General features: G+C 44.2%; 2 protein-coding genes across 8 annotated transcripts in view; one reads left to right on the top strand and one right to left on the bottom strand.

Moving 5' to 3' along the window:
* piezo2b (piezo-type mechanosensitive ion channel component 2b) overlaps positions 1-6,138 on the top strand; it is a 94,552-nt gene extending 88,414 nt beyond the window's left edge. For all 7 annotated transcript variants that reach the window (XM_072711017.1, XM_072711014.1, XM_072711021.1 and 4 more), the window contains 9 exons: positions 83-241; positions 453-600; positions 1,207-1,395; positions 2,040-2,132; positions 2,342-2,511; positions 2,703-2,819; positions 2,901-2,980; positions 4,287-4,491; positions 4,717-6,138. In XM_072711017.1, the coding sequence (XP_072567118.1) occupies positions 83-241; positions 453-600; positions 1,207-1,395; positions 2,040-2,132; positions 2,342-2,511; positions 2,703-2,819; positions 2,901-2,980; positions 4,287-4,491; positions 4,717-4,969 (1,414 nt within the window). In that variant the 3' untranslated portion in view covers positions 4,970-6,138. The remainder of the gene's footprint in view (positions 1-82; positions 242-452; positions 601-1,206; positions 1,396-2,039; positions 2,133-2,341; positions 2,512-2,702; positions 2,820-2,900; positions 2,981-4,286; positions 4,492-4,716) is intronic.
* A 351-nt stretch (positions 6,139-6,489) lies between these two features.
* napgb (N-ethylmaleimide-sensitive factor attachment protein, gamma b) lies at positions 6,490-14,066 on the bottom strand. The gene is made up of 12 exons (XM_023826327.2): positions 13,031-14,066; positions 12,502-12,569; positions 12,162-12,246; positions 11,813-11,830; positions 11,695-11,725; positions 11,116-11,225; positions 10,705-10,771; positions 10,260-10,330; positions 10,084-10,162; positions 9,744-9,823; positions 9,509-9,638; positions 6,490-7,830 (listed from the first exon to the last, which is right to left on the bottom strand). The coding sequence occupies exons 1-12, from the start codon at positions 13,084-13,086 to the stop codon at positions 7,696-7,698; spliced, it is 930 nt and encodes a 309-aa protein (XP_023682095.1). The 5' UTR covers positions 13,087-14,066; the 3' UTR covers positions 6,490-7,695.
* Positions 14,067-14,069: the final 3 nt, after the last annotated feature.

Below are 14,069 nucleotides of genomic sequence, written 5' to 3'. Positions count from 1 at the left end.
ATAGCCCTTTATTACTATATTCTAATCCTTTATGACCATTATAGCCCTTTATGACTGATGGTAAATCTTCCCTCCCACCCAGGCGGTTCAGTCAGAACACTGTGGCCCAGCTTTGGTACTTTGTGAAGTGCATTTACTTCGGCTTGTCCGCCTACCAGATCCGCTGTGGTTACCCAACCCGTGTACTGGGCAACTTCCTCACCAAGAGCTACAACTACATAAACCTGTTCCTCTTTCAAGGGTAAGATGTGTCGAAGTGAAAAGCTTTAAAAGTGCAGTATTGCACCTGTATTTAGGATAAATACAAAACCGGTTGCTTTTTATGGCTAGTTTGAAATAATCTTCAAAGCAGAATGGTCACTAAAACCATAGCATTAGTCACATTTTAGATGATGGTAATATTCACTGATATGTTTAAGATAAAAGGCCCATTCTGACGGTATCTTCCTCAGGTTCCGGCTGGTCCCCTTTCTGACAGAGCTGCGGGCTGTGATGGACTGGGTCTGGACAGACACTACTCTGAGCTTGTCAAGCTGGATCTGTGTGGAGGACATCTACGCCCAAATATTCGTGCTCAAGTGCTGGAGGGAGTCTGAGAAGGTCAGTGGGCTCTGCGGGAGCACAAGCCAGCCAAGTTTGCTCATATGACCATCACTGCTTGGCAGAGATGGGGACTCGAGTTTGTGACTTGGACTTGAAACACTCTTAAGTTGACTTACGACTCAACTTGCAGCTCTTTATTTTTTGACTTGGACTTGACTCCGACTCGTTGATAGCGACAGTGAACAGTAAAAGTCTTTAAGGCACTACTGACATTTGTGGTCCAGGTATACATTACATTGTGGGAACATTTAACCTGTTTTTATGTTGTAGGGACCATTTTCATCAGGGAAGTTCAATTTTATGAAAATCTGTAACTACAATCAGAAAACAAAAAATGCCAAATGCCAGTCACTCACACACCACTCACTCACACATGCACATCTACAGGCAATCTGGTAACTCCAATCAGTCTCAGCATGTTTTTGGACTGTGGAGGGAAACCGGAGTTCCTGGAGGAAACATGTAAACTCCACACACGCGTGTTCAGGTGTGAGGCAACAGTGTGCTGAGCACTCTACTACCATGCCAGGCCTGGACAGCAAAGTGCATGGCCGTAATTCTTCAATTAACTCCTTTGTCCTCGTCTGTTTTCCAATCGCGCAGAGGTACCCGCAGCCCCGGGGACAGAAGAAGAAGAAGGTGGTGAAGTACGGCATGGGCGGCATGATCGTGGTCCTTCTAATCTGCATCGTCTGGTTCCCCCTGCTCTTCATGTCCCTCGTCAAGTCGGTGGCTGGAGTGGTGAACAAGCCCCTGGACGTCTCTGTGACAATCACCCTCGGAGGATTCCAGGTGCTGATGTGTCTCCTGTGTCAACCTGCGAAGGCTGCCGTGGCTGATGGAGCGGCAGTCTGGGTCAATCCAACCTTTGTCAATAGTCAGTCAACCTCAAGCAAATAGCATGTCAGCCTTTTGACCTGGGTATTCGGGTTATGAACTCATAGTCATAAGAATATTACAGATTTTTATATATTTGGTTCATATGTGCATAATAGGGATGCAGCAGGCCACAAAACACACGGTTCAGATCCCGTCATGGTTTTGAGTCATGGACTAGGAGACGAATATAACTTAAAGAACACTTAAAGCAAGGAATTTCTAAAATGCCCATTTATGTGAACACACAACTGCTTTGTCTGAATCATTTCACTGCAACTTTGCGGACCAAAAATCTATAATTTCCCCCATGTTTTACACATAAGGGGGGATTTTTTCCATGTCCTCTATGGACTTTCCTTAGCATTGAGATTTAGGGAATTATTACTGTAAAAAGTAACAGTGGCAATAAAATAATGTGGATAACTTCATAATTAATCCACAGTTCATATGCGTGCTCAATATATAACACAGATCATGTAGGATCCGTTACACCACTAATGCGTAATGTGCCTGGGGCTTTGTGAAGTGTAGCATCATGTTTGTTGACTTTGTTGCAGCCAATCTTCACCATGAGTGCCCAGCAGAACCAGCTGAAAGATATGACCAGTGAAAACTTCAGGAACTTCTTGAAGGAATATCAATACGAATCAGTGAGTACACGGCACACGCTGGGGACACGGCACACGCTGAGCACACGGCACACGCTGAGCACACGGCACACGCTGAGCACACGACCGGGTGCTATTTGGCAATAAGAGAGGACAGCTATAGTGAACACCTCTCATGCTGGCTTTCTGTCCATGACGCGCCTTCCTGGTGCTCTGCCTCTGGACCTCATGGTGCTTCTCCTTTTTCCCAGAGTGCACAGCAGTTTCTGGAGGCCTACACACATGTGGACGTTACAATGGCCGAACTAGAGGGCAGTTCCAACTCTCTGTGGACCATCAGTCCACCCAGCAGGAAGAACCTGATAGAGCTCCTGAGCAAAGAGGATTCTTTTCCTGTCACCATGGCCTGGTCTATTCAGAGGTGCAGACAAGGAGCTGAATTAACTCCAGATAAATCTGTCTAACCAGCTGCCCATTGATCATCACGGACGTTGGCCTGTTTTGCGATGAGCTGAAGTCACCGTATCTTCTTGTTTCATTGATACCCTATAAATGAATCTTCTTTCTGCAGAATTGAAATTTGATTTGGATTGTTTTGATTATTCCCTTCAGGAACTTGACTCTAGGGGCCAAAGCTGAAATTGCGACTCACAAACACATCACCGTCCTTGGAAATAAAACCAAAGCAGACCTCATTGATCTGCTGAATGGGACAAGCAAAGGTGCTGTGTAAGTATATGGCCTGAATTGTACCCTAGGAGGCTGGTTTCTGTGTTTGTGGAGAAAACCCAGTCCTATGCTCCTTTCCAGGACGATACCAGATATCTTCCAATGTTACATGCGAGCTCCGAGTGACTCTGAAGCCAAACCCATCAGCCAGCTTTACAAAGGTACAGGAGTCCGCTTTGGCAGCCCTCTTCATTCATTTCAATCTTGCTCTTCAGTGCAAAGTGGGCGATACAGACAGCTGTCCCAGTTATGGCGGTTATGTAGTAGAGACACTCCTCACTTAACACCCTACCCGTTTAATGACCGCCTGGACCGCCAGCTCTCCAACCCGGTTGGCGTTGTCCGGTGTGTAGGTTTTTTGGCCGTGGAAATGGTAGTGTGGCATTTCTAATCTATTCCGTTTGTTCTGGTCTCTGATTTATTTGCTTCAGTGAAGGAAGGTTGTATATTGTTTGCAGTAATTGACTTATTTTGATACACCACATCGGTTTACACTGAACTCATGATCTGTTGCCTTTAGATTGATGCATATGCTTTGTATTGTGGGGTTAGGGAACCTCCAGTAGCGAGGAAAGCACAGACGTGCGCAGGGTTAAAGTTTTCTTGTGTCTTCGAAAGCAATGGCTGCAAGTTTTTTACTCGTTTCATATCTCAGTTAATATGTACAAGTGACTTATTTTCTATTTTTGTTCTGTAATGTGTAAAAGGATGTTAACAGCGATTCATTGGGTTGCACTGATGCTAATTTGTGATACATGCCGATATATGTTAGAGTATCGTTTATTTGTAATTCCGTTGATGATTAACATTAGCACTTATCGGCCAGCTTGTTGTAACTTTTCTATGCTAGATAAGAGTGCTGTGCTAGATAAGAAACCTCCTAAGTCCTTTCTGTGTTTTGTTTTTTAGTTTCACTCAGATTTTCACCTGTCACATACCAAGAAGACACTTAACGGAAACAGAACACTGTTTAGTACAGTATACAGTACACCACTGTTTAAACATTTATAAATATACTAAAATGTTATAAATGGTGCAAAGGTGATATTAAAACAATATTTTAAGGATTGTTGAGAACTGGAGACAAACCCACTAGCAATACTGCATATACCAGGGTTTCTCAACCCGGTCCTCGGGGACCACCAGACGGTCCACGTTTTTGCTCTCTCCCAATTCCCTGCCAATTGGGAGAGAGCAAAAACGTGGACCGTCTGGTGGTCCCCGAGGACTGGGTTGAGAAACCTTGGCATATACTATATCAGAGATGGGTGGCTCCTCGCCTGTCGACCAATTGGCTTAACCTAGTTGTAGGAACGGAACTCTGCCCTTAAGTGAGGAGTCTCTCTATTTGTTTCTGAATAAAAAACATGTTTTTCTTTGTTTTTAACCCACAGAATAGCATTATGCCTCATGATAAAGAACAATATTCTATAACTCATTTAAATGGGTTGCTCACCTGTGTTGTAGATAAACTGTATAAGAACATCACCTTGAGTCTGGAAAGGAAGCAGAAGAATGCAAATGACACAAAGGACATACAGGAGTGGTGGACCGTAAACCAGACGGAGGTCAGGAAATACAAGACCGAGAGCGACCATGACGCTGGATTGGAGTTGTATGTGTTCAGCGACCAAGTGAGCCCCCCCAGTTTGGGCTTCCTGGCAGGATACGGGTGAGCACTGTATCTGCACTTACTTCTCATCCCAAAAGCAAACGCATCCTGCTGCTTTTGGGGCTTTTTTGGTGTGATTATGGTTTACAGATCTGAGATTCTTTTCGCTTTGTGATGCAGTGCTGCTGAGATGGACAGGAAGGAGCCCAAATTCCAGTTCCTCTATTGATGTGTTTTTCTTCTGCTGTCCTTTCACTCGTTCCCTCTCTTCTTCCCGTCTTCCAGGATCATGGGTCTGTATGCCTCAGTCGTGCTAGTGATTGGAAAGTTTGTGCGTGAGTTCTTCAGCGGTATCTCACACACCATCATGTTTGAGGAGCTGCCCAACGTGGATCGCATCCTCAAGCTCTGCACGGACATCTTCCTGGTGCGCGAGACGGGTGAGCTGGAGCTGGAGGAGGACCTCTACTCCAAGCTGATCTTCCTCTACCGCTCACCAGAGACCATGATCAAGTGGACACGGGAGAAGACAAAGTGATGGTCTGAGGCGGGAACTCAAATACCGGGGAGGAACCAAGAGAGGAGGGAAAAAATGAGAGAATAGCAGCACAATCTTGTCCGCTCATGGGGGGGGGGGGGGGCCTGGCAACTCAGCATTTTCCCACCTGCAACAACAAAGACCAGTGGCAGAGATCACTTCGTGGACCCCGCTCCTCTCATCGCTGTTACTCTCCGGCTTCATCTAGAAGATTCTCAGCCATCAGTCAGATCTACTCACTCACAGATTCACATGAGGGCTACGCAAGTCTCTGGCAATGTCAGTTTGGGATTAATAGAAGAGCCATTGTGCAGTGGAGAGCCCAGAAAGGCTGCCATCTACTTGAAGGGACTCCGACCTTTTCCCCGGTCAATTTCTGACAAAAACTGAAGGGCATCGATGGGCTGACCACTTTTTAGAGACATTTTACATTTTTTCTTTAATGATATCCATATGAGAATCCTTACTTGCCTTATTTTGTTTGTACAGTACAGTCAAAAACCTGTTAATTACAAAGGAATTTTTCTCAGGAAAAGACAAATCATCTCAGCAGAAGGGGAACTGTATCCATCTTCAGTGTACCTGAGAGCAGATCTACGCTGTGGGCAGGACAGTGCAGAGTGACGAGCACAGGAATGTGGATCAGGATGCAGGCGTAGGAGCAGGGATGGGGAGGGCAGCAGTAGCTCATAAGTGCATCTGAGCCCCCAAACGGTCTCCAGGAGTCAGCATCATGTGGAGGTTGGGCTGCAGAGCAAAGGGCCCCAGAGACAGGACCTGTGTGCTAACAGTAACTTTTTAAATCCAAGTGTTTTTAAATCAGATTTTAAGTCAGACATAGGCACCAGGTCCAGTATAATCACTGAAGGAAAGATGCAAGATCATCGCAAACGTTTGGGAAATGTATGTATTGCCTTTATTAAGAACGGAAAACCCTTTAGCAGAACCTGTGGAAGATGTGAGGAGATACAGCCCAAACTATGCATCAGAAACATTGTAGCATGAATGAAAAATTAAATTATTGCTATGAATAATTTTCATTCCATGTACATAATACATTTTTGGCAAAGAAAAATGTGAATGTCAATTTCACCGTGTACTTGTATGTTTGACGGATATGTGGTGAGGTCCAGGTCCAGTGACCTAGAAATAAAGCAGATGTTGGGAAGGTTCGGAGTGACCACTCTCTTGATTTCCCCAATTTCAAGAAATGAGTCTGACCTTCTGAGCAGAGCCACTAAGCAGGTAGGAGATGGCCACAGCTTTCTGCTCCAGCTCAGAGCGTTTGTATTTTTAACCTCGACCGATGCAACTGGCTGCTCAATCTAGGATTACAGCCATTGAGGTTAATGTTCAAAATCTGCAATTGTATCTGCTAGATTATGAAGTGACAGTTTTCCAGCTGCTTTGGTGCTTAAACTAAAACTGAAGACTAAATATAAAAACAGAAATAATGTACATTAACTGTCTAAAAACGCATTAATAACCTAACGTATCCAGTGAAGAATCTGAATATAGTCCTCATTTAAAGCTGTTTTATTTCTTCTTACATATGTATCTCTCTTTAATGCACTGATACATCGTACAGGTGACACAGAAAATCTCGGACCTACTACAGGAACAAACACCACGGTTATACAGAAAATGGGATTTAAGTAGAACCTGATGTTGTGGAAGAATCTGACAGAGGGAAGCGCAGGACATCCACACTAGCAGGCATCTGCACAGAGGGGAGCTTCGTCAAGACAGCATCACAGTTATGAATGTGACCAGATGAGAGTGAGTCCTTCACTGGGTTTTGTGAATAATACATATAAATGTGTCAAACACCACAGAGAAAGAAAAATAGTCACTGAGTAAACAAATGTGGGTATTTCACAAGAGGATTAACTGAAAATAACAGTTGATAATGGCAAACAAGTTTGATTGAAAAATAAGTGTAATATTTGGCATACAACTAAATATCTCTGCCAAAGGCTGACTGACATGACCATCCATTGTTCTAGATACTTTCAGTTTGTACAGGATGGCCGTCCCCTGGCCAGCCACCATTGCTGAAACGGAAGCTCACCCTCCGGGAAGAGCAACAATTCAGTGTGTTTGCTTTACCTTCTGTTAATTCTTACCAATGACACTAGATCATAGTGCAGTAATACATGTTAAAATCACCAGCCTTAGACATTTCTTTGCATTTCATGGAATCACTGTTTGTGCTCGCTTTGCATTCCTGATAATATGCTTAATAATTTCTGTACATTATAACAATTTACTTTAACATACAAGACAGTTCACCACAATTTAAATAATTTATGACACTACAGACACCTTAAACAAAACCACTGTTAATCTAAAAAGGAAACATTATCCCCCACTTTCTACATTTCATAAATACTTACCTCTTATTTGATATGGTTAAATGCATTGAACCACTAAACAAGAAAATTATTTACTACAATAATATTCAATTTTAACATTTAGGTCATTTTAGATGAATGACCTTATTACAGGTGTTAATCAGGTTTGCAATTATGATTAATGATTTAATTTGTGGGGAAGTATGAGATTGTCGTCTTTGAAATATTAGAGTTTATGTAACTAGGTAATTAGGTTATTAAAAATAATACAGAGGAATGTATATTCATGGCCCTGGATGCTGCTTGGGACAGCGGTTGGAAGATGGGTGGGTATATTTATATGGCGTAATGGCATTGTGAGATAGCAGTAAGCTAACACAGGCCTCCCTCATATTCATCGTCCTCCTCTGCTGCGGCTGGCGCTCCAGCGCCCCCTTGAGGTACAGTTGGGGATTTCTTCTTTTTCCCACCCCCTGGAACTTTCAAGGTGACTGCCAACTTGGCGTACTGTAAAACAGACAGAAGGGTATCAAAGGGCAGCATAAGGGTGCACTGCGAGAGGATCTTCCAGGTGCCTAGTGTGGCACAGTCCCAGGCATCAGCAATTCTCTGTTAATTTTCATTTCATGACAACTTTGTGGGCAAATATGCTGATGGTGAGAAATGTATAGCAAAGGCAATGGGCTTTGTCCGTGAACCAGATTAGTTTGCGAGTTGTTCTTATGAGTGACTTAGGAGAACTTGCGGCATTCACCAATATTCTCATATTTTGAATGTTCTCTTAGGTATCAACAAAATTTACAAATGGTGCAGACCTGTCATAGGAGTCTGTTGTTATCCAAACCTAAGGTCGCAGTAACTTGAGGACGATGCCAAAAACAGACAGCCCATGTCTCCCGGAAGTTTCCAGAGTCTCCCACAAATTATGTGCAATGTCCAAGAATTCTGTTATTCTGCTATTCAGCGCCAGTAACATTGGCCAGCAAGTTTCACCACCACTGTTTAGCACCAATTTTACCCACTTCACAGGTAAAACTTAGCCTGACTGTTTCCTCCACTCTTGAGAGGTATTCCTCTGAGCCAACTAAGTGTAACAATGGTTCCTCGTTTTAATTCCCGTTTATTAACTTATACCCATTTAGCTTTGTTCATAGTTTTGTTCCACAGTTATCTAGTGGCATGATTTGGAACGTATGACATCAATTTTAATTGGATCTGGGTAGATTCAGGCTCAGATCCACTGTGGATCCTTAATCTGTATCAGAAACGGATTTGGGCCAATGTGCAAGTAGATTTGGAAACGCACCCATTTGGGGATCTGGACTGAAGGTATTGCTACCTTTGAAACATATATGGAGTGGTGTCCGTTTGCTACTTGGGGCACATCTTTGTGGCCGGGGAATCTCACGTCTCTCGCGGTAACTTTTAAACTTTTCAGTGCCATTGAAATTATGGGGCCCAAGTATTATTCATGAATGTTCACCTTCGCCAGAATCTTCTGCCCCTGACCGAATGTAAAGGGGGATCCTGAATTAATTATGTTGATAATATCCTTTTTGACTCTACAATTCAAATCATCCTATGACTGTAAATTTATTCATAGAGCCTAATGATATCGTTAATAGGCTATAAATCGGTATTGATGCTATTGTATAACAGAACAATATATGAACATCTCAAACTGCAAAAGCGACTGAAACCCTGCACTAATAAAAGCCCCTTGATTTCACTGATGACTAAAAAGTACAGACTCACTTTTATGGATCTCAGAAATACAGACATAAATCTCTGAACTCTGAGCCCAGCCCCGCCCCCTCTGCTCTGATTCGCTGATACATGTACCTTTCGCTTCAGCGTCAGCCAGTTGACCTCGGTTTTCTTCCTCCCTGCTTGGGAGTTTTTGATTCCTCTCCTCCATAATCATCTGGCTTACTTTCTTTTTCTTTCTTTGTCCTCCTTTTCCCCTGATTTTGTATTGTACTCTTAATGGTGTAGTTCACAACACATCCATGTCAAGCACTTTTGGGCGACTTGTTGTGAATGGCACTATATGGATTGGAATGTACTGGACTAAATTGAAAACTCTTGTTCCATGACACCCGATATAAAAGTTATGACCCTAAGGTCAAACCAAGGCCGACAGTCAGCGTGTGGCATGGGCCTCGCTCGCCACGGCCAAACTCACATCATTGTCCATGTACTTCAGCAGAGGAGAGCTGCACACGCGGTTCACAACATCCTCGTCCTGCTCGTCGTATCCCTGCAACAGCTGCTCCATAGCTACGCAGTCCTCACTCCCACTGAACCCTGGGATACTGGAGGAAGCCATTCATTACAGCCTCCTTCACGCTGCGTCTGTATGCACAAGAGGCCTTCCATGTGACTGCCAGCAGGGGGCAGGGCCAATATGAGCAGCGCACCTGTAACTCTCCCGGACGCATTTGTCAGCTGCAACGAAGTCATTCCTGTGCAGGTGCACCAGGACCTGGGCGATGGTTTTCTACAGGGCACAGGGACAAAAGTGTCACCCAAAGGACTCATACAGACTTATTCAGCAGGATTAATCACAGTGTATCCAACAGAGCACACACTGTGACAATACTGACAGAATGACTGCATAACCAACAGTAAAGTAATCCCTTTCAAAAGTACATGACTATCAGAAGTATGCATTTTAAATTCAGATTATCTTTAGGTTTCTTTAAACTGGACTATCGTTTTTATTTTTTCAGAAACATGCTTTTGTTGTTTGCCGCGTACTTTGAAGCAGGTTGGATAATTTTCTATTTCTTTATACATGTTTTTTTCCTTATGAATGGAGGCTGCAGCTTCATCAAGCCTGGAAAAAAAAAAACAGATGAACAGCAGCTTGCTTCAGTAGCTGGACACTAATCATTGGCTTTGTTAACGTTCAGTCACTCCTGCCCGAGTTTTACCTGCGTAGCCTCACAAGAAGCCGGGAGGATTTTCCTAAGAGCTCAGCAGCCTGTCTGAGGCGGTCCTCGTTCTGGAAGTAGGAATATGCTTTCATAAATGATATTAATAATGGTCATCAGTTTGACAACCGTTCAGCTACAATTTGAGTAAAGATCAGTCATCATGTGTGGCTATCAGGTAAAATGGTATCATGAAGCTAAATCTGTCACAGAAATGGCATGACATGGCAGTAATCAATCAATCAATTTTATTTCTATAGCTCATTTTCACAGCATTACATTGTCTCAAAGCACTTTACATTATCCCTGCACAAAACCCCCAGTGAGCAAGCCAGAGGTGACAATGGCAAGGAAAAACGTCCCTAGAAGGAAGAAACCTTGGGAGGAAGCAGACTCAGAGGGGGAGCCCAACCTCCATGGGCCGGTAATAACCATGGCAGCCTACCTCAAACACCGATGCTGCTTTCTTGTAAAGATCGATGGCTTTTTCTACATTGACGGGTTCTATGAGCCTGTGGGGCAGACAGAAAGCAGTTAAAATGTGTTTTAAAATGGGTACAGGGCCTTACTCGGCTGGGACGAGCCGGGGGCACGGGGCCTTACTCGGCTGGGACGGGCCGGGGGCACGGGGCCTTACTCGGCTGGGACGGGCCGGGGGCACGGGGCCTTACTCGGCTGGGACGGGCCGGGGGCACGGGGCCTTACTCGGCTGGGACGGGCCGGGGGCACGGGGCCTTACTCGGCTGGGACGGGCCGGGGGCACGGGGCCTTACTCGGCTGGGACGGGCCGGGGGCACGGGGCCTTACTCGGCTGGGACGGGCCGGGGGTACGGGGCCTTACTCGGCTCGGACTCACTTTCCCGCTCTGTCCAGCGCCATAGCAGCTGTGTCTGGGGTGCCGTTCTCCACATACATCATGCTGGCTTTCTCGATATACTGGATGGCTTCAGGCATGCGCTTCATGTCCTGCCAAAAGCTCATGGTCACTGTAATGAAGCCACACACTCCAGCCTCTGGGAGGCTTCAGCAGCAGGTCACTGTAATGAAGCCACACACTCCAGCCTCTGGGAGGCTTCAGCAGCAGGTCACTGTAATGAAGCCACACACTCCAGCCTCTGGGAGGCTTCAGCAGCAGGTCACTGTAATGAAGCCACACACTCCAGCCTCTGGGAGGCTTCAGCAGCAGGTCACTGTAATGAAGCCACACACTCCAGCCTCTGGGAGGCTTCAGCAGCAGGTCACTGTAATGAAGCCACACACTCCAGCCTCTGGGAGGCTTCAGCAGCAGGTCACTGTAATGAAGCCACACACTCCAGCCTCTGGGAGGCTTCAGCAGCAGGGGGGGCAGCCGTTGCTATATTCCAGTCATACACACCACTCACAAAACAGCACAGGTGTTACGGCCGGGCCACACTATTAAAGCCATCTTACTTACTTTCATCATCATACCCGCTTGTTCAAGAGCCCTGAAAAAGAAACTTCTCTTACAAAAAGCAGAACTAACTTGTACATATTAATTTTAATTTTTAAAATGTTGGGATGAGAACACTTACTTTGCTGCGTGGAAAAGACTGTGAAAAAAGTCAAGGTCTCTAAATACAATGCTATTTTTGTATTTAAAATGTTCAGTTAATAGAAGACAAAATATCTACTTTTCTAGTGCAAATACAGGTTTATTGTACTAATTTATTAGTTTGTTTTGATTATGAATTTCACTTTTTAATAATAGAAATATCTCAGCTCCCCCCAAATGAAACTGTGAAATATCAAGGTGCAAATGCAGTTTTTTTTGTTTGTTTTAAGCCAGTCATAAACTTAAATTGCCAGCATAGAAGAGCCTTTGTGATTTTAGCCCCCACTCCCAGGAGCAGCAATGCGGCCGCTGGGGGCCATGCAGGATACGCCTTATTCTCCGTGTGGTACTCAGCCTCCTTGACATAAGCATCCTTCGCCTGCTCAAACTGCTTGGCATTTTTGAAGGCCACAGCTGAGGACACACATTCACACACAATTTACATTCCTACACGCCAGAAGAATTTTGAACAGATGAGGAATCCGCATCTCTCTTAAAAATTAAACAAAGCAACTGGAAATACAAACATAAATACACGTCAAGACGAGACAAAAAAAGATGGGAGGCAGTCAATTCCCCCAATGGCTGCTGGAGGAGGATCTGTCTTACAAATGGCAAACCATGAGTGTATTCCGCCTGAAATCAGACTGCACCGTCCGGGAGTCTTACCTGCCTTTGAGTACTCCGACGCTGCGCTGTCATAGTCCGGCTTCCACTTTGTCAAGCTGGTCTTTAAGCTGCATACGTGTCAGACATATTACAGCACATCGTGTAGGGTTCATATTTCAATGCCATTCGTGTTCTCAAAACAATGCAGTGAAACGCAGCATCCCTATGCATCTTTCACAGCTTGTCAAGAAACATGTCACATGAGCAACAATAACATTGCCGATCACACTAATAACAATAGCAGGAGTCTATTATCACATACCAGGTTATGCAGGGACAGCTTTAACAATCCGGCGGTAACATTCAGCTAGGATGCTCAACATTAAACGCTTGACAGCTTATAACACTGTGTTGCGTAACCATAGAGCCAGAGCGACTATATCAGGACGACAGTCAGTGTTAATGTCTGCTAATCGGCAACACGCTAGCTGCGCATATGACTATAATGATGCTGATCAAGAAGATCGTGCTGTAACTGCACCAAATATAAATATAAGGGGAAAAGAATAAATAAAATAAAAAAACTGACCATTTTTCAGCCTTGGCGATGTGCTCGTGGGCTTCGTTTATCTTCTGAGCTGCCATAGCACCGTGATGGCTTTTAAATGCTTTGCAGCAGGTAAATTCTTCTGCGATCACGGGTTCCAAATAACGTCAACAGAGCCGCAGGTTCCGCTAGATGATCCTGCATGTTAACGGAGCGAGCCGTCTGTGCGGACTACGGCGGCCGAGAAAGGAACGAAAGGACCTGTCTGTCTTGCGTTATGATATATTTACAGGTGCACTGCAATATCCATTTTAGAAATGTAGACTATTAAATATAAACTGCATAATTTACTAAGTTGACCTGTTTAGATCTCGTGTTTTCTGTAATTCTCCTTTGCAAACAGATTATTATTTTAAACTTAAAATGTATACTCCGATTTATTAAATCGTCAGGTGCACTTATAAATTATCCTGTGTGCTTCATATAATGTAAAGTATTATATTATATAGGCTGCTTCTTATTTTTCTTTAAAAATATTCAACGATTGCTTTAAATATATACGTTCAAGATTTTACCACCAGGTTTACGGTATTTAATTAAAATCTGTTTTAATCCGTTGATGTTTTGCTGTTTTGTGCACGTCGAAGGTGTGGTGAGCAAATCGGTCATGTTACGGTTTGTCACACCCACTGTGGAATGGCATATGTCCGTGATCTGGTATTCTCTCCAGGTTTAATTGCTTAGGATTGTTTGGGAAAATCAATAAAATATAACACAGCTAAATATGCATCTTAAGTGAACCACTGCTATTGCTGAAGTGTTGTTTTCTTCCCCTGAAGATTCTACAAGTCGGCCCCGTTAAAATGGGATCGGTGCGGATTGTTTTAGGATGGGCCGTTCTGGCGGATTCGTCAGGGCATAAAACACGAAAGACACCCCACGTGATGAAAATAGTCTGAAAATATGCCCCCAAAATATACTTAGAAAAGTTATGTCTTTTAGGTCGCGGTTATCTACTTTTATCTCATGCATGATCTTTGGCAGAGCGCAGAAGCCGCAGTTTATGAAACAGCGCCGTAAA

Source organism: Paramormyrops kingsleyae, chromosome 4 (assembly GCF_048594095.1).
Source record: "Paramormyrops kingsleyae isolate MSU_618 chromosome 4, PKINGS_0.4, whole genome shotgun sequence".
Classification (NCBI taxonomy): domain Eukaryota; kingdom Metazoa; phylum Chordata; class Actinopteri; order Osteoglossiformes; family Mormyridae; genus Paramormyrops; species Paramormyrops kingsleyae.
This window is presented reverse-complemented; position numbering and strand designations above follow the sequence as displayed.

Excerpts from the sequence above, each read along its gene's own strand:
- napgb (XM_023826327.2), bottom strand. The coding sequence starts at position 13,086 with ATGGCAGCTCAGAAGATAAACGAAGCCCACGAGCACATCGCCAAGGCT. Across the intron at positions 12,247-12,501 it reads GTCGGAGTACTCAAAGGCAG|CTGTGGCCTTCAAAAATGCC; the intron begins GTAAGACTCCCG and ends GTGTGTCCTCAG. Across the intron at positions 10,331-10,704 it reads AAGCAGCATCGGTGTTTGAG|AACGAGGACCGCCTCAGACA; the intron begins GTAGGCTGCCAT and ends TCCTACTTCCAG.